The sequence below is a fragment of the Podarcis pityusensis genome (genome assembly GCF_964106645.2).
Source record: "Podarcis pityusensis genome assembly, chromosome: 7".
Classification (NCBI taxonomy): Eukaryota; Metazoa; Chordata; class Lepidosauria; order Squamata; family Lacertidae; genus Podarcis; species Podarcis pityusensis.
In genome coordinates, this window is record NC_138031.1 from 89,734,905 (window position 1) to 89,761,691 (window position 26,787).

The 26,787-nt window shown below is 48.8% G+C and overlaps 1 protein-coding gene and 5 long non-coding RNA genes across 6 annotated transcripts in view; 3 read left to right on the plus strand and 3 right to left on the minus strand.

Annotated features, from left to right (window-relative positions):
* The window catches only part of LOC308481026, a 41,573-nt gene extending 30,648 nt beyond the window's left edge, over positions 1-10,925 (minus strand). Inside the window, exon 1 of the long non-coding RNA XR_013988409.1 lies at positions 10,853-10,925. This is a non-coding gene — a long non-coding RNA (uncharacterized lncRNA). The remainder of the gene's footprint in view (positions 1-10,852) is intronic.
* Positions 1,014-18,377, plus strand: LOC308481033. Its single transcript, XR_013988417.1, has 2 exons — positions 1,014-2,035; positions 16,204-18,377. It is a non-coding gene; the product is annotated as an uncharacterized lncRNA (long non-coding RNA).
* On the minus strand, positions 4,730-8,320 carry LOC308481163. Its single transcript, XR_013988491.1, has 4 exons — positions 8,188-8,320; positions 7,826-7,964; positions 6,886-7,487; positions 4,730-5,032 (listed from the first exon to the last, which is right to left on the minus strand). It is a non-coding gene; the product is annotated as an uncharacterized lncRNA (long non-coding RNA).
* Positions 11,679-13,155, plus strand: LOC308481031. Its single transcript, XR_013988415.1, has 2 exons — positions 11,679-11,783; positions 12,134-13,155. It is a non-coding gene; the product is annotated as an uncharacterized lncRNA (long non-coding RNA).
* On the minus strand, positions 18,378-22,632 carry FOXA2 (forkhead box A2). The gene is made up of 2 exons (XM_081012975.1): positions 22,481-22,632; positions 18,378-20,532 (listed from the first exon to the last, which is right to left on the minus strand). Exons 1-2 carry the CDS (start codon positions 22,565-22,567, stop codon positions 19,231-19,233), a joined length of 1,389 nt encoding a protein of 462 aa, XP_080869101.1. The 5' UTR covers positions 22,568-22,632; the 3' UTR covers positions 18,378-19,230.
* Positions 22,633-24,071: 1,439 nt separating this feature from the next.
* On the plus strand, positions 24,072-25,615 carry LOC308481067. The gene is made up of 2 exons (XR_013988440.1): positions 24,072-24,841; positions 25,113-25,615. It is a non-coding gene; the product is annotated as an uncharacterized lncRNA (long non-coding RNA).
* The last annotated feature ends 1,172 nt before the right edge of the window (positions 25,616-26,787 follow it).

The window sequence follows — 26,787 nt, forward strand, 5'->3', positions numbered from 1 at the left end:
CAGTGGGCAGCAGACAGGGCACGTCCACATAGTTAGAGATGTCCCTCTTACTATGTTTGCTTTAAATATACATTTCCTCCTGCTTTTCTCCAGCAAAATGGTGATTCTTCCCAATAACAAAAACCACCAGTATGGTCCTTCAGCCCTTGTGGCAGCCCCCGCCAGCACCGCCTTCTGTGGGTCTTGCTTCAATAGAACCGAACAACTCCTTTTTCAGTCCGTTGAAGACTGGCGGAGAACGAAATGAGCACCCCAGAGCGAAGAAGCAGCTCGGCCCGGTGCCTGAGAACGCAGATGTTAAGTCCCACCGACTTCCATGCAGGGTCTTCGCCTCCCATAACGCCCACCGTCAAGAATGGATTCTAAACCATTGTTCATTTATTAAATTTGTATACCGCTCTTCATCTGGAGATCTTAGGGCGGTTCGCAGCACAAAAGTACAATATAAAAACACAAAATACATAATAAAAACAAAACCATCACCCCCCCCCCCAGATGCTTTGGTTAGTTGTCATCGGTCTGTCTCGGGAGACAATGGAAGAAAAGTGCGCCTTCCGGGGTGAGGTCAAACTGTTGGAGAGTTAGGGCACTTTAATGGGTCGATTAATCAGCTAAATGTCCTGATTAACCGGAGGAAGCCAACCGGCCAGGACGAATTTTAATCCCTGGCTCTCGGAATGAAGTGCATACCTCTGATGATCCCTAGATTCTGTTGTGTTACTTGTGAAAGGCAGTGAAAAAGAAGACACTAAAATGATTTTTAAGCTTTTCCCTGATAAACAACAAGCTCACCCACACGTGGCTTAATATGCCTGAGGCACCTATATTTTATTTAAAATATTGCATACCTTTTCTTTTTAAACCTTTTAAAGCTGTATTGGTTAATGGGATTTGAGCAATATGCTGATATAAAAAAGAAAGAAAGAAACAAGCAATTATTATATTGCTTTAATAAACCGTAAAGTATTTAGTTGTTAAGAGCCCTGGACACTTTGACGCCTTCACAACCCAGATAACCTCCCCACACAAAAAGTTCCACATAAGTGAGTACCCAAAATGTTTCAACTATTTGTTGTTATCATCATCATCATCCTCATCACCCTGCTACAGTGGGTTTGGTTCATCCTGACTATTACAGCTCCCTCCCTGGGTTAGCAAGACCCGTTGGGATTCAATATACGTAACAGGGCTGCAGAATTGTCCGTTTCTCTGGCATCAGCGCGCGCGCGCGCAAAACACGCGGAGGACCCCTCATTTTTGCTTTTTTTTCTGGCTGCAAACGCTCCTTTTGCAAACCTGCGGGCCCCCTCCCCAGCCTTTGGAAGTAAGCTGGAGACCCCATGAACGAAACACCTGCCAGGCAGGTGTCAGAGCACCCGCAGCAGCTCTAAATGCCCACCTGCTGGATCTCTCTCTCACACACGCACATCCATGCACCCCTCTTTGTCCTTAGGAATTCGTCGCGAGACGTTTTAAGAGGCAGCGACCTCTCGGATGAGGGGAGGTGTCGCTTGCCGCAAGTGGCTCGGTTGGGGGGGGGGGGCGAGGCCAGCTCCTTGGCGATGTTTACCCAGAGAGGGTGGAATCTAAAGGACGCTCTCGACAATCAATGGAGCCTTGTCTCAGGTTACCGAGCTGAGCTCCCCTAAATGAGTCCAGCAGGCTGATAACCGCAGGTTAAAGGCACCTGAGATAAACGGCTTCCAGTGGCTTGATGTCAGAGAAGATAAGCAGGGGCGGGGGGATGTGCTTTTTATCTGCTGGAGCTAGAGCAGGTTTCATTCACCGAGTCGCGATTAGAGAAGGATGAGAGTCTTTTGTAAGGTTGCATAGGACGGAGGCCAAGGAAGGATAGCATCGCAATTCTCCCTTCTTCTTGGGGCTCCATGGAAGTGAGGTGCTGGAAAGAGTGGGGCTGTCCTCCTGAACTACAGCCCCCCACTCCCTGCCTACTCCTAGGGGCCGAGGTCCCTTGCTCCCCCAATAGGCGACAGTCCCATGGAAAGACCCTGGAAAGCGCCTGCCGGTGGTGCGAGTAAGTGAACTCGATCAACCCTTGATATAAGACGGGTTCATACGTTCATGATCTTTCCGAAAACCATGCTATGGAGCGCTTGGAAGGAAGGAGATGAATCTCTCGAATCACTCCCATGAAGTGTTCAGACCTGCTCCAACTAGCCTAAGGGTGTCACACTTTTAGATCTCGCAACGACCTGCTTCAGCGTTCAGCAAACAGTACCTGCGTGCAATCCTATGCATGTTTACTCAGTGATTAATCTCATTGGCTTAGATTGGGTAAGGGCTTCATTAAGAACCCTTACCCCAAAAAGTTGTGGGGGTTTTTGCCTTCTGCTCAGGGTTGCAGATGGCTGGCTACTGAACCGGCTAGCGCCTGCCATTTACTCCGAAGCAGACGAACTGACTTTGGATCAGACGTCACTTTGAAATGAACAGCTTTGCGCTTCGGCGCTTAGCAGGCCCTCTATTAAAGTTACGCAGACTTACATTACTTTAAAAGATTCAATCAAAACATTTATTTCCTCAATAAATATCTGAACTACAATAACGGTAGTAGTTATAATAGCCCACCAAATATAAGAATTGTTAAGGCTGTAATACTATGCACGCTTACTTGAGAGTAAATCCCAATTGATCTCACTGGAGTTTACCTTCCAGTAACCATGCGTGTCCAGTTTATTATAACCTTGTTGTGTCCAACTCTTATATAATTGTATCAAGTAGATTTAAGATGCTTGTTTTGGGGTGGGATGTGGCCTTCAGCATCTAAACTGCAATCCTGTGCACACAAACCTAAGGGTAAGCGTCATGGGACTCTGTGAAGCTTACTTCCGAGTAGACTGTTGGACATAATCTGGTTTGTCCTGCGAGGCAAAACTCACTTGGCTTCAGGAATTTGTGTCAGATCCACATTTGTGGATTATCTTCTCCCCACCACCCGAATTTCGAATTCTAGTGAAAGTCAGCCAGATAGGGGCTGATGTTTTTTCGGAAACAAATCCCGCTGAGATCCGTAAAATTCACCTACAAGTCTATAGGATTGCTGCCGGTATTGTTTGCCTATACCAAATATGGTATGAAACCTACAGAAAGATGGAATGGGTTTCACACACCTAGGAGCTAAAGCATAACTTCGAAGCGATCCATTGATTTTCACGAAACATTCTTCCCTATTAACTTGCTTAAAGTCTCACAGAAAGGCGAAGGCCCCGCGCAGGTGGAAGAGAAAGTGAGGGACAGCAGAGCCGAAGCTGGATCTAGAACGCAAATGAATGAGTGGATTATTCATTCTGAACGGCATTGTTAATTAAGGCTTCCAACTTAAACATACTTTACCAGAAATTAAGTCCCACTGAACGGCTCCTGCATGCGACTCAGTCCACAAATCTGGACTGATGCTGCTGCCACAGGCTACATAATATTTCATCGTAATCGTGTGTGAGGATGCCAACTCTTCAGTGGGCATCTGTACCTGCACTTTTAACAGCAGTTCCGTCTGCAGCAAATTGAGATGAATTCCTCTCACCTCCACGAAAGAGGGTTGCAGATCAAGCCGCTGTTAGAGGCACAGCAACCAGATCTGATTGCAAAGTTGGCTGCCATTTATATATGAGATTAATTTTGCTCTAAATGATTCTTGTTCTTTGGGTGCTTGTTTGGCAAGGCCTCTTCCCTGCTGGTAGGAGAATTGCTTCCCTTCTGAATTTTAACTTTTCAAAGATTTGGGGAAAGCAGTTAGAATGAAAAAGTCAGGACAGACAATCATGGCTTTGAGTGCAAATTAACCCAGCGCCTCCACCTTTAAAAATGGTATCAAATTGCACATGGCCCTTGATTTATTGTCTCTAGCCTGGGGTTTTTTAATGCATAGCTTACTATGTTTTAATTTTGAAACTGTTTATTTGGGGGTCTAGAGGACTTAATGCTGGAATGCAAACTTTTTCTTTTCTTTTCGTCTTCTATCATACCAAACTGACAAAGCGAACTGGCTAGAAGTATCAGTGAAATGAAATTGCTTTTTTGGTATTGATAAGGATTAAGCAATTGGAGGGAGCGAATAGGTATTTTCATTATTTACTTTCTAAAATATATGAATTTCTATGTTTTTATTGCCAATTTTGCTAAAAATAGTAAAAAAAATCCTTTAAAAAATCCTCGTAGCGAGTTCAGTATCATGTAGGCATGTAAAGTATAACTGCTGAAACCAGTTGGCCTTACTTCCGAGTAAGAGGAGGAAGGATCAGACTTCAAAGCTAGCTGACCACTTGCTTCAGTGGGATATGAAAGATTCCTAAACCTGGACTGGATAGCAGGCTGCGAACCTACATACACTTTCCAAACAGTAAGTCAATGCGGCTTACTTGCAAGTAGACATGGGTAGGATCGCACTTTTGCAATACACTCGTATGCTTATCTACTGAGAAGTAAAGGAGAATTAAGTTCAATTAGACTTACTCTCAGGTATATGCGTATAAAACCAACTTTACAACGCAGCTCTATTTATCTGTTCAAAAGAAAGGCCGATTTAGTCTGCCAAATAAGTCTGCTTAAACCAATTGCCATGTAAACTAACTCAGGAGTCAGTCTCACTTCGTTCAAGGGCGCGTATCCATTTATTTTACTAATTAGATACATCCAAATGAATTATTATATTTTCACTACACACGCGCGCGCGCGTACACACACACACACATTAGTAGCAAATTGCTCAAGCCCTTCTCAAATTGACAGAACAAGAATAAGGCTATCAAAAGAAAAATTCTCGCTTCGTTCATATAATAAAATAACAGAGCAAGGGACCATAAATCACCGAACGACATATCTCCCCGTTTAATTTTTACTTTTTCCAAGGTTAGACGTTGCCGAGGTAGTTAAACTGGTGGGGTGAACCCCTTTTCTTTCCGCCCACCCGACCCACAATTATCCGGCTTCCTTCTATGAAGTTTCTAGATTAATATCGGTGGAGCGAAAGGCGAGAGAATTCCCCGCTTGAACGGCAGGATTAGGAATATTTCTAGAAGAAAGAAGAGGGTGTGAATTGACTTTAGCCTGCAATCGTCTAAAGCGGAATTACAGCTTGTAAAATAGGTCTCCATCAGTCTCCCGGGAGACGGGCTCAGTTCGACTTGGGTGTTCCAGCTCCTTCTTACCCCTCGCAATAATTAGCTCCATCTCGGTCCCAAGCGTGTGTCTTCCCCACCCCCACACCAGGGTTTCCTTATCCCCAATAAATGTTGTTGCTGTTTTGCCCGGCCCCCAAGTCCAACAAACTTCTGGGGCACCCAAGGGACTTGCCCTGTTTGCGAAGGGGTGGCGGCAAAAGATGCAAAATGCGAAAAAGAAGGTGGTTTTGGGTGCCCAACTCAGAGCCTGCGGCCGCCCTTGGGGGCTGGTGGGTTTGCCTTTAAGAAAGGAGAGAGGGGAGGGGGCGAAAGTGAGGAGTGTGACTTTCTTATCAAAGTGCGGGAAATGTCATTTTCTTTGTGCTTTGATGTCTGGTTGTCTTTCAGCCCATCCTTGCATGTCATTACCAGACTCCCAACAGAGAAAGAGGTGTGGGGCTTTTTTTGGTTTGGTTTTGTTTTGATGGGAAGTAAAGAAAAGAGTTGGTGGGGGGAGGAGAAGACGAGGATAAAATAGGGATGCACAATTAGATGATTTCTGCCCTTCTATTACAGCGGTGAATGGCAGAATTCTTGACAGAGTAGCGAACCGGCGGGTCTATTCTTAACTGGTTGAGTTAACATGTACGGGTGTAAAGCGCCAGGGGCGGGCGGGCGAGGTTTCTTGTTATTTCCCCCCTCAGGTCTTTTTCCTTTAGAGAAAGTCGACTTCTGAAGCAATTTCATCCGTTAAAAAAAGGAAAGGAAAGGGGAAATAGTCTGTTAGATCAATATTGAAGCAATGTTGCATGAAACCAAGTCAGGATTAGTCCAGGGAGCCACGTTGTTTCTGTGGGTCCAATTCAGCCACCCCCAAATCCCAAAATATTGCTAGTCTCGCAGATTTCCAAAGAACTAAATCCCCTCCAGTTGGGTGCAAGTTTACCCGATCAAAACCGTGATGAATTTCAGTTCAGATCAGTGGAGCTGACTCCTCAGTTAGGACACTTGCTTGGGAGTAAGTTGCTTCGTTGGTTGAGCATAGAGGAGCCTACGTCTGCGTAAGCATGCATAGTTTGGGGCTGCAAAGCTGCAGTTCTTCTTCACCCACTAACCTGCGACTATTGACCTCAAGAGGCATTGCATTTTTGAGTCCATATGCTTACTTGGGGCTAAGCCCAGTTCCACGGGGTTTCATAGAATAGAATCATAGAATCATAGAGTTGGAAGAGACCACAAGGGCCATCGAGTCCAACCCCCTGCCAAGCAAGAAACACCATCAGTTTCCTCCTGAGTAAACACGCATCAGTAGAGGCTGCGTGTCAGTTCGACTTCTCTTTCCAGAAAAGGTTTTAAATGTTCGAGACTGCAAAGCTGCCTGGCTAATCCCCTGACAGCCGAGCTTTCTGTATACATGGCATTAAAACACATTGACGCAGCGCAGCCGCAACGCTCTTTTCTCCTTCAGGATTAATAGGTGTTCTGGACACTTGGATTTAGGGTGAGATGTGTTGAAAAGGAAATAAGACTCATAAACCTCTATGAAAGTTTGAATCGCTGGATAATGAAGAGAACAGGACTCCTGCACCTTCAGTTGCTCCACAGAAAAGGGAAATTTACTAACTATAGGTTGCATGATAAACCATAGCAGCTGAAATGTCCTCTCTCATGCAGCAACTAAAGGGGCACGAGCGCTGCCTTCTTGGTTCACCTGACCATTCTTATTACTAGGGAAGTGCATCCCATTGAAATCCATCTAACTTGCCTCGAAAAAACTGCGTTTCCCATCTGGGGTGCGTCTTTTGTGATTCAGGGAACTCCTTCTTTGCCAAAGTCTTCCGCCACCTTACGGTGCCGCGCCGGGTCCCCAAAAGGAGATTCCTAGGTGTGTGTGTGCTGTGGGGGGTTGGGGTTACCCTGAACTGTTCATCGAGGAAAGTCTCCAGGCAGTTAAAGAGGGTCAAACGCTGCTTACACTTGTGCCACCTAAACAGAGAAGAGCAGGAGGCCGAGGGGCATCGGCCGGGAGATGTACAAGGAGGGGAGTCCTGAGGACGGAATGGACTAAACTGCCCTAAGAAGGGAGGCGGTGGCTTTCCGCTTTATAGACAATGCTAGACACGGTTGCCATAGCGGCGAGGACGCCTCAGCGTATGTATGCTTCTTAACGCAGCAGCGAGGGCGCAGGGGGGCACCGAAGAGGAGCGGGGCCGGGGACGCAGAGGGGAGTCGGGGGCCTCGTTCTCCTATCCCATCTACGGTTAGCTAGACGAAAAAAGGCGCAGCGCGCTTTCTGGGTCTTGGTTGATCCACGTCGCCTTTGCAACTAAGCGCCCTCCGCCTCTGGAATGCAGCGTCGGATTGTTCCTTTGGTGGATGGAATGGAAATGTTTCTTTACAATCAGCCTAGACGTTCCCACCCCCTTCCTCGTTCTACCCCCCTTGCAAAATGCTGCCTTGCGAGCTCTTAACCCTCATTGTATGTCTCCTGTGCCTGCCTTGCCCCTCCTAGGCGCGCCTCTCGCCTCTAAATTTAGGACAGGGTTCAACTAAAGATAGGCTCCCGGATCCACCTTCTACCACAGCAGGAGATATTTGGGAGATCTGGTTCTCTTTGGCTTGAATGGGGCAGAGGCGCAGCATCCGGTACTTGTAGGCCCCCTGACTATCTCCGCCGCCCCCCACCAAAAATGCTCTAAACTGACCTCTTGGAAGCCTCCGGGCTTACAAGTGCTTAACTTTGGCTTGGAAGTAAAATTGGTGGGAGAGGAATGAAATTTAGATGGTAAACTCCTTGGGGCGGGAACCTAATCCCCTTTACTTATGTGACTCTCGGCTATGTGACTCTTGGTCGCCATCACATAATGACGTAAGGGTTAAAAGGACGTGGGGGGGGGGGGGTCGAACCACAGTTTGCTTTAGTTCCCTCCAGAACTAGAGGGGATTTCTAAAATGAATAGCTCTGTGGTGTCTTCTGCCTTGACAGCTCTGCCTACTCCACCTCACGCCCCGGTCCTCGATATGCTAGATGCTGGTTGTAATTATTCAGTTCCTAGAAAAAGAGCACTCTGAACATATTCAGAAGTGATGTGAGCATGTTCCAGAGCGGAGCCGTGAGACTGGGCCCAAATTCAATAATTCGCTGAATTGTCCGAATTCCATTTTGTTAATAATCATTAAAAAGGCCGGCGGGGGGGGGGTGTTGCCAGCCCTGCTGCTGTGCTTTTAAACTGTAGCCTGGCGCAGTGAATTTTAGCGAAGTTTCTTGGTCTGGCTGCACAGGAGCAGTAAAAGAAAATGTTGGCAATCTTGTTTCGAAGGGGAGATTGGTTTCTGCCTAGACGAAGTATGCTTACTATTTATGCACTCATTTTCCTTTTTAAAAAAATATTGCCAAAAGAAGGATAAGGATCGGAAACACAAAATTGCCCATTTGGCAGATTAAATCTATTTCCAAGCGTCGGCTCCTGGCGCTTTCTGCAAGACTCTCTTGCCTGCCTGACCGCCTATCACAAACACTGAGCGCCTTTCCCAGCTGAGATCAGGCTGCCTGAGCTTCTTGGAGACGAGGCTGGAGGTGATTTTCTTCCCTCAGCCCTCTATCGAAAGACCCGAAGGGAAGGACGTGGATAGACACTCATTTAATGACAAGTAATTGACAAATCCGAGAGGCCGCATTACGAGTGGTCTAGGGGAGTATTAATTATTGAAAAACCATTAGCCTCTGTGTGTGTCCTGCAGAGATCCCATCTTGTTCGGGAAATATAAGCTGTCACGTCAGTTTAGATGGAGGGGAAATCAGATGAGGAACTCCTCCCCCCTCCCTCTCTCCGCTGCAAGCCCCACCCGGAGGGAATCGGAGACTACAGCGCCAGGACACAGGCTTCCTACCGAGAAGACCTCTCGCTTTCCTTCCCGAAGTAACTCCTCTGGATCTGCTCGCCTTTCCCCCGACACTGCTCCCCAACAGTTGTCGTGGCCTTGGATGGCGTTAAAGAGGGAGGGGGAAAGACCTTGCAAGTCAAGGTCACCGAGGCAAGGAGAGTCAAATCCACTGAGGAGATATGGCGTGTCGCTCCACTTTTTCCTAAAATGCCGCCGCCGCCCCCCAATAGAGATTACAATACAGAAAACAGCTTATCCCCTCTACATCTGATGTTCTGAGGGGCAGAGATTGGTCGACCAATTTAAAAGCTACTGAAAGACGTGGGTCCTAGCTGAGGTTTTTGGGGAGATTACGACTTCACTTCAGTTTTGTATCTGTAAAATGGGGGGAGGGGTCTTTAATAAAGATATATGATAAATGGGCAAAGGGAGCAAAAGCCGAAGTTAATCTCCTTCAAGTCAACGTTGCCTGAATATGCTTGGCTGGGCTGGACTGAATCTCGCCCTTGTTGTCCGAGCTTTCCCCCCGTGCTCAAAGCTCTTTACCACTCATCTCTCCGTTACTACACAACGTGCGACCTTCGGGTGGTGTTGTGGGGCAGAAATAATTCCAAAGCACTTTTCACACACGCGCACAAATTGAAAAATACACATTTAACTCTCTTTTTTAACCAGAGCTACTTCGCAAAGTGGTGTAGAAAATTTGGAAATGCAACCGCCCTGCCCAGGGATCATGGCGGCTTCGCGCCAAAGGTTCGCTTCTCTGTACTGTATAAGAAAGAGCACGATCCAGCGGGAAGTTCTGAGCAAACCGAATCGGAATGAATGAGAAATGGGCAAAGGTAGCGCAGACAGGAGGACTTTTCGGTGCGCAGCTGAGAGTCACAGTGCATTGCAGACTACGCATTGCCCCAAAGGCCCACGTGTCCAGGGGTTGCGACCTCAGGCTTCCGCGGCCACACAACTGTCCCATGAGCCGCCTCCATCCCGTTCAAGTCCTTTGCAGTCTTGGGAATTTCGGTTTAAAAAACCCAATTTTTAAGAAGTGTTGTAATTCTTTTCAAGCCATTTCCCTGCGGTGTGATCCAATGCCGGCTTACTTGGAAGAAAGTCCAAATGTCCTCATCTGGGCTCACTCCCAGGTAAGCCTGCACAGCGTGGCGTCCTGCGGCTTCTGAAGCATCAAGGAAGGAAGGAAGGAGTCGGCCGAGGGCGGGTGGCTGGCGCAGAAGCCGAGAAGAAGAGCACAGCTGTTAAGACCCGCCAGCTGCTCCGAACGTCAACGAGGTCGATTCCGAAAAAGGGAGAGGCGGGTAAAAAAGCTCGCCTCTCCCAAGCAAAAGAAAAACCTGCTGGATCAGGCCCAACGGCCCGCCAGAAAGCCCACTGAGCTCAGTGGCACTTGCTTCCGAGTAAGCCTGCATACTCATGCTGCATGATAAGCCAGCACCTCTCTCTCATCCACTTTTTCTGTTCCGCACCCACTCCTTCCCACAACTCCAGCCAGTAAAACTTAAACAGCCCAGGAGGCCGCTTGAGAATCAGGTCGCCAGGACCTTTAGGGGACGATCCCGGCTTCCTGATGACTATGGGGCAGCCCCCAGCTCACATTCCTCCGCTGGGGAGGAAGGTTTCTCGTAGCCACGGGGAACCTAACGCACATTTTAAACCTGTGGTTCTGGGGTCGGGGGAGATGACCGCTGCCCCCCTCCTCTAGGCCTGATTCTGACCGGGGATCAGCAGCCGGTAGGAATCAGGCAAGACTCTCAGCTACCTCTCCCGCCCGCTGCCAGCAGCGCAAAACAACAACGACGCGCACCAGCACCACCAAACTTAAAAGTCCCTACCTGATGCCCTGGAGCTGCCGGTGGCAGAAGCGACGGTGACGAGCCCAGACGCCCCGCTGACTGCAGCTCGGCGGCAAGGCATCGCGGCATTTATTGGAGCGACTGTTGACTTTAGCACAAAGCAAAGATTTCACTGCCCGCTAGTTTAAAAATGAATATTTTACCAAGATATCGATCAGCGTTATAAAATTCAGTTAAGCACAATGGCTCGAAAGGAGCAGAGAAAACACACGCACACGCATGCACGCACACGTACACACAGGCAGAAGCGTTCCTAATATCTGTGTAAATTTGCTGAAGAATGACGTGCTGCGTGAAGTTTCCCTCCTGGAATTTGGCGTTAAATATTTAGTTATTTATTTATTTTGTTGTTGTTGTTGTTAGTTTACTGGTTTTGCCTATTCGCAGATGGCGGGGACTTAAATCACCAGCGGTTCAAAAAAAATAACGGGAGGTGGGGTTGAATGAGGAAGGCAGACCGTGTGGTCCTTTGCAAAGCGACCCCGATCAAACGCGTGAAGAGGATGTGAAAGGAGGCCGAAGAGGAAAGAAGAGACCTCGACTCTAAACAACATCTACACGCGCGCGCACATTCCTCCCTCTCTTTTTTCCTTTTTAAAAAGGTCTTTTGGCAGAGGTATATATCTTATCGCTCGGGATCAGCGGAGTGGGAGACAGCTAAGTAGTTTAAAACGACCGCAGGCGCGATGGGACCGGCCAGGTTAGAGCATCACATTCGCGTCCCATTGTCCGCGCAATCGCTGCCATTCCAGGCCTCCATTCTTCTGCGCGACGGGAGCCTTTTATGTGGTAATGAACACACATTTTCCGCTTTGCTTCACAACGTGTGTGTCCTCGCGGGACACAGGCGGGCGGCGGGGAAGCGCGGCCGAATGGGGTCCTCTCCACCCGCAGGCCTGTTTTTTAAAAGGTGCCTTTTGGGGCCCCCAGTCTTCCCGAAAAAACAATGAGGGGGGATTTGAGAGGGATTCGCAAGTTTAGATCACTTCTTAAATCTATAAACGTTGTGCGGGGGGTGGGGGTGGGCGAGGAGCGGACAGACTGTTGTCCGGAGCGAAAGCAATTAATATTTTATTTAAATAAATACATATTTATTCATTTAAATAAATAAATAAATATCCAAATAAAGCTGCTTCGACGATGCAGCCCGAATTAATAAAATTAGAATGTGGGAATAAGGTTGGCCGACGGGCCAGCTTTCTATGCCCTAGAGAAAAATACTGGCGATCACATTTTAATTTATTTTTGGATTTCAAAAAGCAATCGCGTCGCCTCCTGCAGATTGAATCTGAGGCCTGTAGAGGGAAGAGTCGAGAGAGGTGTGATCACTAAGGTGCAAATGACCAAAGTTTTGATATGATATGACGGATAGACAGGCAAATATTAGGGCAGAAGAGAAATTTACTAGTAGTCTTCAGTCTGAATGTTCCCTTCATTCCTTTCATGGTAAAAGAGCATTAACCAGGTTGTTGGAGTAAATGTAAAAAAAAAAAAAAAGTTTATTTCTCAAATTTCAGGCTAGGCCTTCTACAGTCCTAAGACATTCTTCTGAACATCAGGATTCACGATATTTCTAACTGTTACCTTAAATGTACCCACATCTATAGATCAATATCTATAAATTTGGGCAAACAACTACACAGGTGGAAATACAAAACTTCACAAACTAGCATCCAGATAAGAGTGGCACTTCCCTGACAAGGTATGGCTTGCTGCAGCCATCCAGGTAGGCCTGGAGCACCCGGGAAGGCTACATTTATGAGGGCCGGGTGTGGTTTTATGGGCTGGTTTTTGTTTTGTTTAAATGCAACTGTGTTACAGTATTTCTCAAGTTTGGGTTCATGGTGTCAAGTCATTTACACCTGCTTTGCATTTAGTCAAAAATTCCAGCAGTAAAACTGAAGTACTCAAATGTCAAATCTTCCCCAAAACAGGGAACCTGTGCACCAACTGGGTTGAGCCACTGAAGGTCTGCCAAATTCTCCTTTACAGTCAGCTTTCCTGCAGAGTTACTTAGAAGAAGTTGGTCATCACCTCACTGGAAATAATTTGTTCAACCAGGCCTTGGGCTGATTAACACTCTATGTTTTTTTAAAATGTGTTTGTGGGAGGGGGCCCTTATTTGTTCTTGTTTGTTTTATTGTGTATTTTGTATTTTCATGTTGTATTTTCATGTTGTGAACTGCCCTGTGATCTTTGGAAGCAGAGGAGTATACAAATTTGATTAATGACGAGCAAGATGTCAATTAAAACAAGTAGGGGCATACTCCCCAGAAAGTTTACTGGCATATATATGTACTGTATATTGTTCTGTCTGCAGTGGAAGGTGAAAACAAACAACTATTACAGGTTATTATTTGTCTATTTATGCCAGGGTGGCTCATAATAATTTAGGGAGGTTAGGGCAAATGAAAATTTGACTCCACACAAGTTAAAAAGTGATGGCGGTGGAAATCTGTAAATTACTTGATTCTGTATGTTAGAGATGTACACTAGAACAACCTGGATCCACGTGGTGCTGTCACATTTGGTGGTACTGCAAAAGTGTGAGCAGGCTTTGGATTGGAGTAAAACCAGTGGGACTTACTCCCAATGGCATTTTCTAGAAGAGGGTATAATCCTCCACAGGCTAAGAGCAGACTTTATGCATAGTCGACTTGAAGACTATGGAAGACTACTGGAACACCAGCCGCTGGTGTGTCTCGACTGGCACCATAGAGGTACATTTCCAGGGGTTAGCAAAGTTAAATCTGTGGTGTTTGATTTGCAGAGGTTCGCAAATATGAAGCTGTCCTCCCCACTTTCTGACGAAGAACACGATTATTTCCAAAAGGCGATCTTATTAAATTTCATGAGAATTACTTCCAAGCAGAGATGTAGCTTCCAAGTCCTGGGAAGGAGATGCTTTTTCTGAAATAGTTCTATGTTCGTTCTCTCTTGTGCGCCACACATCACTGTCTCGTCCCAAAGTCGAGCCATGATTGGCATGGGGAAATCCGACGCCCACACATTTGTCAGGGAAGGATTTCACCTGCAAGTGAGTGTTGTATATGAAACAACCTTTAGCGAGAACGCAATCGGATACTGATCTTTCAGAATGCACTCCGGAGGAAGCTGGAAGGCTGCTATAGAGCTCTCATTTGCTTCCCATCCATTTATTCGTGCAGCAAATGACCCCCTGCGAAATGAGTTTCCGGATCCTAAACATATCCGGTTTAAAAGCCACATGTTCTGTTTATACATCCCACTTTAACCAACCACCTTTAGACTCCCAGCCCTATAATTACCGGTACCTACCTGGAAGACCCATTGAACTCAGTGGGATTTGACATATGTAGGATTGGAATGCAAACGTTCAGCAGAACTGCATTGTGCGAAGCGCTCTCTTTAATGAATTTACGCGGCGCCCTAAGCCTAAATACTCGGAGGACGACTCATTCCCGTTAAAAACTGAAATTCTATGCATGTTTCTTCTGATGGCGTTCAGACTAACTTCTGAAGAAACATGCAAAGGGCAGGATGGGCTACAATCCTAGCAAGACTTTCTGGTAAGTCCCAATGAACTCCACGAATGGGGTCGGGCTGTTCTGTGGGAAGGGGATAAACGTTGCCAATTGTGTATTAAAATAGCACCTTGTCCTAAATCGTATTTATTCACGTGAAGAACGTTTCACCAAATTCAGGAGAGGGGTTCTTCTTTCTCTCTCTCTTAAAATAAGTTTGCAACTCTAAAGACTGCAAGGACCAAGGCTTCAAAAACTCACCTACTGATCTGGGAGCAAGTCCCACTGATTTAAAGGACACTTATTTGTAGACGATGATATTTAGTGGCGCTCTCTTTGAGTAACTGTGCTTAGAACCTTTGTTAATCTGAGCTCCAGTCAGGGAGCATTGGAAGAAGATCTCAACTGGGTTCACGCAAGCGCTTGCCTGAATGCATGTAATGGAATCTTTGAGGTGGTAAGAAAGAGTTGCTGTGGTCCGAGTGGAGGCCACAGTCCGCACATGCAAGTCGTCACATGATGAACGGAATCAAAGCCAATCCTTCACTTCTAAGCAGACGTCTGAGTAAAGGTTTCCGTACGCTCTGTGGATCCATCCATTAGGCTGCCCGATTTTGCATCCTTTTGAAATCCTTTTGTTCGCGCTCCAAGTGAAATGTCTCAGAACATCAGTCTCGCGCCCTACAGATGTGGCAGAGGCAAGAGCACAGTGGCTAGCAAAAAAGAAAAAGAAACAAAAAAAACCCAAACCCTCAACCAATACGTGTTTATTCGGTAGCGAATTACCTGACATTCAGTGGACCTTACTCCCCGGTAAGTGCTCATATCCGAGCAGCCTGAGGTAGGGATGAGGACCTCCCCTCTTATTTCTGCCCTGAATTCCTTAAGTGGCAACTTGTGATGTTAGGATAATACTGACCTACCTTGCCAGGCTGGTGTGAGGATTACAAGACAGAGTATTATGTGAACTGCTTTAGAAACTCTAAAGTTCTGCTAGAGGGCTGGGGTTAAACTATTGAGTTATGCGCCACCGGCGGTTTCTGCCGTTTGGGGTCCGGAGTGTGAGTGCCTTGGACGATAGCCTGGGAGACCAGGGCCAGAATCCTCAGCTCCCTGGGTGACCTTGGGCCAGCCACTCCCACTCAGCCTAACCTGCCTCACAGGGTTGTTGTGTGGCTAAAGGGGGGGGGGATCCATGCTCACCATCTTGAGCTCCTTGGAGGACAAGGTGGCATATGAATGTAGTAAATAATAATAAATAAGAAACGAAGTTTTGTTTGACTTCCGTTGGCCAGGTAATCTTCTCTACCTGAGTCTAGTTGGAAACCTTGGGATTCAACCGAGGTTAGTTCCCATGAACTGACCATGAACCCTACACCTGCTTCTTGGGAAGGATGCCCCGTTTATTCCAAGTGGATCGATTCCCCATCCAGTGAGCCTTCGCTGGAAGCCTTCCTCCTCCTAACCAGGCTCAGTGCTGCGTCTTTGAGATCCTGCTAAGCTATGCCCTCGAAAGGCCAACACAAAAACCCCCTTCCTATGGGGGAGCTAGCATCAAATGTCTTCCTTCCGGATGAGCCTTCTGAGCAATGGCGCTGTAGCCTGGCTAGAGGTGCGGCACAACGCGTAGCGCGCGTACTCAGAAGTATGTCCTCCGCAATTCAATAGGTCTTACTTCCAAGTAAGTATCATAAGATATTCAAAAGCCATTGAAGACCTTACTCCTGAGTAAAATATGCATAAGGTGACGCGCATCAGTTTCACTGAAAATCAATTAAATTCTTACAATACTCCGAAGTTAAACTTACCGTTTTCAACTGTTTTCAGGATCGGTGTGAAAGGGAAGAATATAGTTGGCTGCCTTTGAAGAACTGGTTCGAGATCCACCACCGTCCACCACAGGACTGGGCGAGAGTGCTTGTAGTCAGTCGAGAAAATCCACTCTGCCGACTGACTTTCATTTGGACTCGGCAAGCGAAAGGAAGCTCGTAACTCCCCTTCGCCTTCTGACCAGCTCCTGCCACAGGCAAGGCCTCTCGTGTGTATGTGTTGTCACTGTTGCGCGTGTGTTGTGCGCAGATTTCTGCATGAGCAAGATGGGGACTGTTTGGAATCCCATTTACTCATCCCTGGTCTCGCGTCGCTAAGAGTCTCCAAAGAGGAGCCCCGAAGTTTATCCAAAGACGACTTAGAGGAAGAAGACAGGCCTTCTCAGTGAATACGGCTCTGGAGGGCGGACAGAAGAGGAGGAATATAGGAGCATCGAGCTTTCAAACAACTTCCGAATTGCCCAGCATTAGGTTACAGCCGTCCTTCTTGCTAACTGCGTTTCAAGTAAGCTAGAACCCAAATCTTTAAAGAAAAAGAAGCTAGAATTCGAGTCCATCTAACCAATTTGTTTTAAAAGTCCCGAAACTCTTAACCCAACCAGGCGTGTTTTGGTTTCCACTAGGCACTTGAGGCTTCACGCGCTTTCTCTGATGCAGAGAAAGGTTCTAGCAAGCCACACTCAGTTCATTCTGAAAGGCAAGAGTAGTCTCGGTGGGTGATAGTCAACGTTCCTCGTACTCAAGAGTAGACCCACTGAAACCAATGATTTATGCTTTTCAAGCCGCCACCTCCCGCGTGGAGTATGATAATGTGGCTTTAATAGTAGTTGTACTTCAGGATTGCTATATTGGCTGCGATTGTGTGGAACGCGAGGCTGAATATCCGGTACAGTCAAAGATGAAGCACTTTTAAGACCGGAGATTGAATGAGATATGCGGTTAACATTATAAGTGAAATCAATGAGTCATAAAAATACTTTGGCTGAATACTGTGCTATTATGTAAATGATTCCACTATTATCATGATGCCCAGATGTCGAGAATACCCCTTTTAACAGAGGTTGCAATCCTAGTCGTGGACGGGAGTCAGCGGGGATGTCTAGGCAAGTATAACTCGTGGGAGCCTGCCCGATTGCAAATGTGTAAGGTAACCGATGGGTTTTCCTATCAAGTAATGTTCACAGGATCAAATAAACAAAGCAATATTTAAAGTCAAGTAGGCAAAGCAATAATATACATACATAGAATAGGCAGCATCTATATATATAGGCCTCGACTGAGAGCCTAACAACCCAGTCACAGAATCGTAGCATTGTTGAGTTGGAAGGGACCACGTGGGTCATCTAGTTCAACCCATTACAAGGCTGGAGTATTTTTTTTGTCCAACCTCTGCCGACAAGAAAGCCCCTATTTTCAGTCCGACTTGCCCTAGGACTTCCATGGGCTGCAACTCAGGGAGTTGGCAGACTAGGCTTTTCTGATCTATTTTGCTTTTTACTAGAATCTCAAGATCTACCAACCAGATTCTAGTGCCTCTGAGCCCATTCTGGGCCTAGAAGTTGGTCTGCAGTATCAAAACTGAGCTGAGCTCACAGTCCTTTCGCACAACCCCAAAACAACCCCCCAGCCCCCTTCATTTCAGCAGTTTACTTTGGACGAAGCGGGAAGTATTTTTGCTAAACAGTTGGGAGTCTGAAACCAAACTGCTTGTGAATCTAGTGCATATCAGGCAAAGATTTACCATAGATTCAGCTCTGTCTTTACTTGAGAATAAAGTGTATATTTGGGAGTAAGGTTGCAGTCCTATTCACAGTTTAGACGTGGAATGGTAAGCGTGCCAACAAGATTTGATGATGTATGAAACATGATACTCCAGGTTCATATGTGCATTTTAAATACGCATGTTATTCATACAGGCCATCTTGGAAGGGGCCTACTCTAAGCACAGTAAGCCCACTGGCAAGCAATATCAAGAGCTAAAATTAGTTCGTTATCTTTCCCGCATCTCTTTGCATTATACTGGAAAATAACAGACAGGTATTATTGTTTAAGTTAAGAAAGGGGGGGGGGGAATCTCCAACAGCAATTTAATATATGGTTTGTGAGAATTTGGTCGGTCCGTACCAGAATACACATCTATAAACCATAAATAAAGCGTACAAAAACGATAAATTAATTCGATCGGAGTCGTTTACTCTCCCGGTAACATCAAAACTTCCTGTGTCAAATTACAATCTAAAGTCCATTTTTGGGTACCCCCCTCCCCCGAGTTCACAACGCTACAGTCTTTTTGATCCTCAGTTTTGAAATCTAACACCTGTTCACACACACACTTATTTCTGTGTCACTTTCACACCCAAAAATAGATATATTTATAACTCCCCGCAACAAACAAAATAAAGAAACAGACAAGGAGACTCCTAAAAGGAAACCTCCAACTCAAATAAAATTTAAATCGGTGTCTGAAGAAAAGTGACGGTGGTCAAGAGCCCGCGGAACTGGATGTTTTCCACGCCCCACGGTTGTTGAAGATCAATCCTGTTTTCCCGACGCCGGCGAGAAAAGAGTAGAAGAAAAAGGAGCTTTAAATTACACAACAGCAAACGTCGATTAAATATTACGGGAGCCTTTTCTAAACTAGGAGTGGGGCGCGAAGTCCAGGATTCTTTGCCAAAAGTGGTGCGCGGGAGAGGTGGGGTCAGTGCGCTCCTCATAGAAAGTTGTCTTTTTCATTTAAAAAATAGGGCTAGAGAATCTTTAGTTGATACAAAGGCGCCGGAGCTCCCAGGTAGTGGGTGGAGGCCACCGGATTGTTTGAGTCCGATGGGCTTTGGATACGGATTGGGATCGGGAGGCGACGCCGTGGAATAAACTGACCTGGCTTTGGGCACCGTTTGGATTCTTTCCAAAGTCTACATCATATCTCAGATCTCCTCCTGCCCAGAGAAGTCTCGGGTTTGTCCTGGGGAGAGAAAGAGTGCATTGGCCCTTAGGGGGTGGGCAGAGCCGAAGGGTGGGGTGCCCTTTAGGAAGAGTTCATGATGGGCCTGGAGTAGACCCCTTGGTAATAGGAGGCGTCTCCGGCCAAGGGCGAGGTCTCCAGGGCGCTTTTGTTCGTGACGGAGCCCATGGCCAGGCTGCCGGGCACCGGCGAGCCGTAGCTGCTGTAGTGCATCACCTGCTCGTAGGCTTTGAGGTCCATTTTGTGGTGCGGGTGGTGGGGGTGGTGCGGGTGGGGGTGGTGCTGGTGCGGATGGTGCGGATGGTGGGGGTGCTGCTGCTGCTGCTGCTCTGTGGAGGACATCAGGTTGGTGATGGAGAAGGGGTGGTTGAAGGCGTAATGGTGCTCCGCCTTGAGGTGCGCCTCGTGGGAGAGCCCCGCGTGGGCGTGATGCTGCGCCAGCAGGTGCTGCTGCTGCTGCTGCTGCTGCTGCTGCTGCTGCGCCGGCGACGGGGCGGGCTCCGGGTGGCCCTTCAGGTCGGCCAGGGCGCGCTTGTGCTCGTGGCAAGGGGAGGCGCTGGAGTGCGGCGATTCCGGAGCCCCGTTGGGCAGGTCGCGTTCCTGCGGCGCCTGCGAGGCCGCCTTCTTACCTTGCGACGGGGCTCCCGCGGACGAAGCAGGGGAGGCGCCCTGATTCTGCTGCTGCTGCTGTTTGGAGCCCGGCGGCTTGTCGCACTTGAAGCGCTTCTGGCGCCGCAGGTAGCAGCCGTTCTCGAACATGTTGCCCGAGTCCGGGTGCAGAGTCCAGAAGGAGCCTTTGCCCGGCTTGTCCGGCGAGCGCGGCACCTTGAGGAAGCAGTCGTTGAAGGAGAGCGAGTGGCGTATGGAGTTCTGCCAGCGCTGCTGGTTCTGCCGGTAGAAAGGGAACAGGTCCATGATCCACTGGTAGATCTCGCTCAGCGTCAGCATCTTGTTGGGCGACTGCTGGATGGCCATGGTGATGAGGGAGATGTACGAGTAAGGCGGCTTGGCGTGCGTGTAGCTCCGGCGATAGCTCTTGGCGTCGCGGGAGCGGCCCAGGCCCGCCGCTTGCCCGTACGCGCCGCTGCCGCCGGCCCCGACGGGACTCAGCGCCGAGTAAGCGCCCAGCGCGCCCCCCATCGAGCCGGCCTGCGCGCCCAGCGGGCTCAGGCTGGGGCTCAGGTGCGCCGCCATGCTGGCCATGGCCCCCGCGCCCGGAGAGAGGTTCATGCCCGCCGGGCCGGCCGCGTAAGACATGCCCATGGAGCCGCCGGACGCCACCGTCGTCATGTTGCCCGCCGTGCCCATGGCTGGCATGCTCATGTAGCTGTTCATGCCCAGCCCCGCGTTCATGGTGGAGTAACCCTGCAAAGGCGACAAGAGCGGGGAGCCCAGCGGTTAGTGGAGGTGGCCCACGGGTCGTCCCACCCGAGACCCCCAACTCCCTGGCCACGGGATCGTGGGCAACCCAGCCCTCAGCCCCAACCACCGCGCATTTCGAGGGAGCTTTCTTTGGTGTAACGGTCTCCTTCGGAGTCTGTGTGATACAATGCTGGAAGGTGAAAGTACCCAGCGCCCCAGTGAACGTGGTCCAGGCACTCTTGGGCCCCTTGAATTTAAATGGAAGGCTACAGCAGGTGCTTGAATCTGGGGGGCAGTTAAATTGAAACCGGTCAGATTTACATCCGAGTAAACACGGCCCGGAAGCTGTACGCCGGCTCCCTGGCCAATAAAGCGAGATGAGCGCCGCAACCCCAGAGTCGGTCACGACTGGACCTAGTAGTCAGGGGTCCCTTTATCTTTACCTTAAACACGGGAGAGGATCGGCTTGTAAATCTCTCCAAATACAATTTAAAAAGGGGCAGGGGGAGCGCCTAACTTAGACTCGATCGTGTCTATGGTTAGGAGAGGGGTCCAAGCATTGCAAACTTGGATCCCAAATGCGCTAAGCTGATACAGGTCCCAGTGAAATCGATGACATACAAAACAACAACAACAACACCTGTTAGGATCTGGACCTTAATGCCACAGGAGAAAGTCGACCAGTCTGGTCATAACAGTATTCCTGCACCCTCATTTAAAAAATTCCCGTTGGCTTTAATGAGCCTTTGCCCAAGTAACGTGTTTCTTATTGCGATGGAAGAAAAGGAGGACCCAGGTGGGTGTTTAAAATATTTCCTTGTTCGTTGACTAGGGAATTGTTCCTGTTAAAACCCAAATGCTAATGCAAATCTACCAGAAAGCAAGCCCGCTCTCTACCGCACACACTTTCCCGGTCTAACCGTGCAATCGTATGCTTGCTTACTCAGAAGTAAACCCCACTGTGTTTCGCGGGACTCACCCCCAGCTAAGCGCGCAGAGGATTAGCGCCTCAGACCCCCCCATATCTGACTCCCCCGAAGCCTTTCGGTTTCCAATCCTTAGCGATTCTCTTGGGTTTCAATGCAATTTACTTCCCAAGTCACTTGTGTTATAGTTTCTTAACCCAACAGAAGCCGGATCCATCAAAACGACTGGATAGAATTTGTGTTTCGTTTCGGTAGGATTCGATTTCAACCCGAATTTCTCATACACTGACTAGGGAATATCCGTCGTGATCTTCCGACAACTTTGTTTCTTTACTGAGGGGGAGGATTGCATCGAAATCACTTGGGGGTCAAGACCTCAGCCCTAGGCAGAATTAAACGCCACGGAAATCGGCGTGGGGGCTCTGTTCAAAATCCAAGGGTAAAAATGGGGCTGACGGCTCCAGGAGGGAACCTGAAATGTGATTTGACTCAAGGAGGGAAAAGATCTCGGTTGTCAAGACCCGGCTGTTTTCTGGAGCAAAGGAAGGAGGCACGCAACCTGGAGAGCGGCAGGAGCTTGTGCGTAAAGCTTTGCTCCGCTCATTCAAGAAAGAATTCTTGTCCGGCTTTGGGTTTCATTTGCCCCCAGACTCCGAGCCCTCCCAGGGCGAGATTTCGAGCAATAAATGCGCCCCCTCTTCCCTTGGTTCCTTATAGCTCCCCCCTCAAACGCCCTTCCTCTCCCCCCCCCCCCAACCTCTCTCTGCCAAACACAACTTTGTTAGGATAGCGCGGCTAGGCATGGCAAAGGATTTGGAGGCTTCGCAAGTCAATATTTGATCACAAAGTTAATATTATCTCAAGGCTAACACAGTGTTGTATAAAAAGAGGGCGAGAGGGAGAGAGAGAGAGTCCTGTTTTTTAGCGGGAGGAGGAGGCTTGGGGATTGGGTGGGGGACCCACACACAAACAGAGAGAGCGAGAGAGACACCCACCCACGCAAACAGACAGAAGTTGCCATTTACCTCCGGCTCGCCGTAGTAGTTGCTCCACTCCGTGTGCTCGTGTCCTTCCATTTTCACGACTCCTAGCATACTGGAAGCGGAGTGCATGGCAGTTTAAAATTTAACAGCCACAACAAGCGACGACAGAGGGAGAGAGAGCAATCCAAAAAAAAGGGGGGGGGGGAGAAAAGGAAAACACCCTCCTCGGTAGCCCTCCCTCCTTCTCCTTGCCTCGTTCCCTCTCTCCCTCTCCCTCCCTCCCTTCTCCCTCCCTCTTTCCTTCCTTCCTTCCCTCCCTCCCTCCTTCTTCCCCCTCCCTCTATGTGTGTGTTGGGGGAGGGGGAGGGTGGGCTCGCTTTGCGTGGGGTTTCTCCCTGCCCGCTATTGCTGCTGCCGCTGCCGCTGCTACTACTACTGCTTGGGTGGGTTTCGCTGAGAAGAGTTGCCCGGAGGCGAAGGCAAGGAGGAGGAGGAGGAGGAGGAGGGTGGAAGGAGGAGGAGGAAACGAAGTGGTGCAGTGACGTGGGTGCCGGAGTGATATAGCAGCCAGAGGCCAAGCTCGCCTCCAATCCCCAGGTCCTAGGCAGGCGATTTGAATAATCAGCTCCCACCTAGGGCTCTCCTCGCCAAGACGCCGGCTGCTGCCCTTGAGCACCCGTGGGCTCAACCTGGGGGGAGGCTTTTTGCCCCCTGTTCTGGGACTAAAATCACCTTCTTATGCTATACCCTGGTCATGAATCTGGAAGGACTACCTCCCGGTTTCCTACTGACTTGGGTAGTTCCAATGCTCTAGTTCACCCATTCGCACGCCTCCCTCCAGGCCTTGCTGCTGAAGAACATTTCTACGGTTGCTTTCATGTTTTGCGGTGGATTGCTCAGAGGGGGCTGACCCTATATATCTAGGGATTTTATGTTACGATCGTCATCAACAATCACAACAAACATCTTCCTCCAAGGAACTTGCGAGGTTGAATAGAAATGCTTTAAATGTATGTATGCATACAATATAGTCAAACCAGGCACATAGTTCGTTGATTACTATGGGGATTTAGACGTTTGCTTAAGGTTGCGCAGTCCTATGCACACTTAGTAGGTGGTCCTATTGGAATGTATAGAATGTATAGGATTGAAATCAATAGGACTGAAAAGTCCATGCCTTAGACTGCATCGCACCATAGGCAGAGAAAAGAAATAAAGTTGATGCTTTAACCATGGTCTGTTTCTTCAGAAGGTAACTAAGGAAAACTCCGGCAGCCACAGTCCATACTTTCGACTTCGGTTGAAATGCTTGGATTTCAAAACTTCCAGAGGAACTAGGCTGATAGCAATCACATTGGCCTAGCCATAATAATTCCCATCCACTTCCCAAATTATTCGCTTGGCATAAAGGGCGGACGGGGGTCGTAAGGAAGGCATTTCATTTCCCCAGTTCTAACTCTGCTAAAGATTTCAATAGAAGATTGATTGGTTCGGTGACAGCTAAAATGGAACCTCTGCGCTCAGGAGCAGTATATCTTTGAGTACCTACTACTCTGGACAACCAACAGGAAATGGCGTCAGAAACAGAACGCGGCCCTTTGGTGATGCAGCAAAGCAGTTCTCCCGCGGCCCCCTTGCGCTCCTGGCCGTCCGGAAGGGCCTCGCGCCCTGGGCATCCGCCGCCGTCCCCGACCTGCCTTCAGAGCAGGCGGCCAGCAGGAGCTCGCCAGGTGTACCCGGCACCCTAAGGGTGACCCATCGCCAACATTTCGTAACTAAAACAAACCGCCTCGAAGTCACCCAGCTGGGCTGGTGCGAAATGTTCCAGGCGAACCGCTGAAGAAAGACTGGCAGGGACTCGGTCGGCCAACCGCACTGAGGCGCCTTGGCAGGGAGCGCAAGCGAAGGAGCGGGCGCGCACGAAGAAAGGAACGGGCAGGCGACCCCAGAGCAAAGGGCTTCAGCGGATTGAGGGAACCAGCTTTGAGCCGGCAGGTCGGCCTCACGGAGACCTTAGCCCGGCGACGTTCAAGGGGCCCGAGGCTCCAGGATCGCCACAGTCAACTCTGTTGGCTTCTAGGAACGCAGGAAGCGTCTAGAGAGTGTGACTCCCCCGGCAATTTCTGTTGAAATTGTCGGAACGGGAATGCGCTTCGGAGCTGCGCCATCGTCCCGCACGTTTCAGCGGGAGACTTGGGCGCCTCTCTGCGTGCAAAGGCTCCGTGGGACTTGAAAGTGCTTAGCGTGGAGTTGCACCCTGTGGTGGGCCGGCAGGCAGTGCCCTCTCTTCCGCCAGAAGCAGCTGAAATGCCCTCTTGTTTCAGCAGGAGAGAAACGTTCCATCCCTTTCAAATCCGAGGCCTTCAAAGTACCTCGTTCTGGCTGGATCCCGCACTAAAGCATGTAAGCTCTCAAGGAGAGTTGGGGAAACGGATGACCTCCAGGTGTCGCTGGACTCCAGTTCCCACCATCCCTGACCATTTGCCGGGCGGACAGGTGCTGATGGGAGATGGAGTTCAGTGGCACCTGCAGCGCCACAAGGCCCCCTCCTTTGGTCTAAGATGAAGGCCTGCTGTTCAGGCAGGTCTGGTAGTCTATTCCAGAATTATGATCAAGAGCTGCTGTCGCCGAGCAGGAAATGTATTGCTCAAAGGCGCTTTTTTCTTATTCCTAGGGAAGTACTACCAGAATCAAGGCTGCGCATGGAAAAGATGCTGGAGCTTTCTCGGATGAAAGGAGCAAGCGATCCAGGGTTTGCTTTAATGGGGAAATGTCTGCTCTCTTGTTTAAAAGATGGCATTCGTGTGAGCAAGGATGCCACTGGAAAGCGAACTCTCCTCGAATGTGGCATTAGCGCTTTCTTCCCTTCAAAGCGCTTCGCAGGCGCGTGATCTCAGTCAGAAGTCACCCTATTATAGCAATGCTTTCCCGGCGGTTTTAGAGGGCAGGAGGCTGGGGCTTGGCGCGGACCTTTCCCGAGCGCCACCAATCGAGAACTTCCTGGCTCGCTCCTTGATCTCCCGTGCATTCAGGTGGACTTAACTTCCAAAATCAACCTACAGTATTTGGGTTCGTGGACGACGAAGGGGCCACTTCGGACGGGGGAGGGATTCAGAAACGCACCAAGCCCTCATCAAAGGGAACGAGCTTTGTTCAAAAACAAAGCAACAATAAGTATTTGTTGCCTTTCTGTTACTTTTTTTAAAAAAAAATATATCACAGCAAAGAATAGACTAAAGAATTGACTAAAACGTTGGGAGGACGGGACGGCAGGTAAGTCCCGCCCTGCCTAACCGATCACAAGACTTGGCGCACGTACACCATTTGAATGGCAGTGCCCATCAACTTGGGGGAGGACGGCCACCTCAAATATTTAGGGGGGGGGCTGAAGGGACTTGGGCCCCTAGGAATTGGCTCCTACGTATAGACTCCACTGTGCCGTTCTCTTGCGCGAACCCTAATGATGCGTCAAAGAGGCGCATCTCTGATCACTTTAAGTGCGGTTTGAAAAGAACAACTACACGTGCGCCGACGGTTATCAACCACCTATTGGGGGATCTTTCCTTTCCTTTAATAATAGGGATCAGCATGTGTAGGACATGTGAGCAGCTCCGAGATTTTGATGCTCCTGAAGTGGAATAATTATAAATTGTCTGAAACACTCTGAAAAGCGGATCTCCCCACCACCGCGCGCGAAGCAGAGCCACTGGATTGGCTGGCTTGTTGGCAGGGCAATTCAGCGGATGCATCAATGGGCAGGTGCTGCTTCTGCACCTGGAGCACCTGGAGCTGCAAGGAAAAGGGTGATTCTTCAGAGAGGAATCCCATTTGTCTCCTTCCATTGTTCAGACACGGCAGGGGAAAGGCGGGCAGGCAAGCAAGCAGCGCTCACTACAATTTGCCAGGTGTCTTCCACTGAAAAGAAGGGAGCCCTGTCTTTTTTCCCTTACCTGAAAAGCCAGGTCTGTGCCAGCTAGGAAAGGAACGGGGTCCCCCTCTGGTTTTTCTGAAAGGGCCCCTCCACCTCATCACTCCCTTGCACATCAATGAGCACCCGAGGAACCTATAGCTTGTAGCATGGCCCTGCCAAAGCAAGCCTCTGAAACTCAGGGGTCATCTCCACATTTATTTATTTATTTATTTATTTATTTATTTATTTATTTCATAAAATTGATACACCCCTTGATTTCTTTTTTTAAAAAACACTCTTCAAAAATTGCCTCAGTTTTCTGAGCAGCTGGGTAGGTGCCAATCCCATAAACAATTTTTTTGTTTTTTAGGCCAAGAAGTGTTTCCTTTTGTCTGGCCTAAACGGAACCCCAATTCGCTTCCCTGGTGACCCAGAGCTC

Bases quoted from the DNA above. Each gene is read 5' to 3' on its own strand.
- FOXA2 (XM_081012975.1), bottom strand. From the start codon at position 22,567: ATGCACTCCGCTTCCAGTATGCTAGGAGTCGTGAAAATGGAAGGACAC. The intron at 20,533-22,480 runs GTAAATGGCAAC...TCGCCTTTGCAG, and splicing joins ACTACTACGGCGAGCCGGAG to GGTTACTCCACCATGAACGC.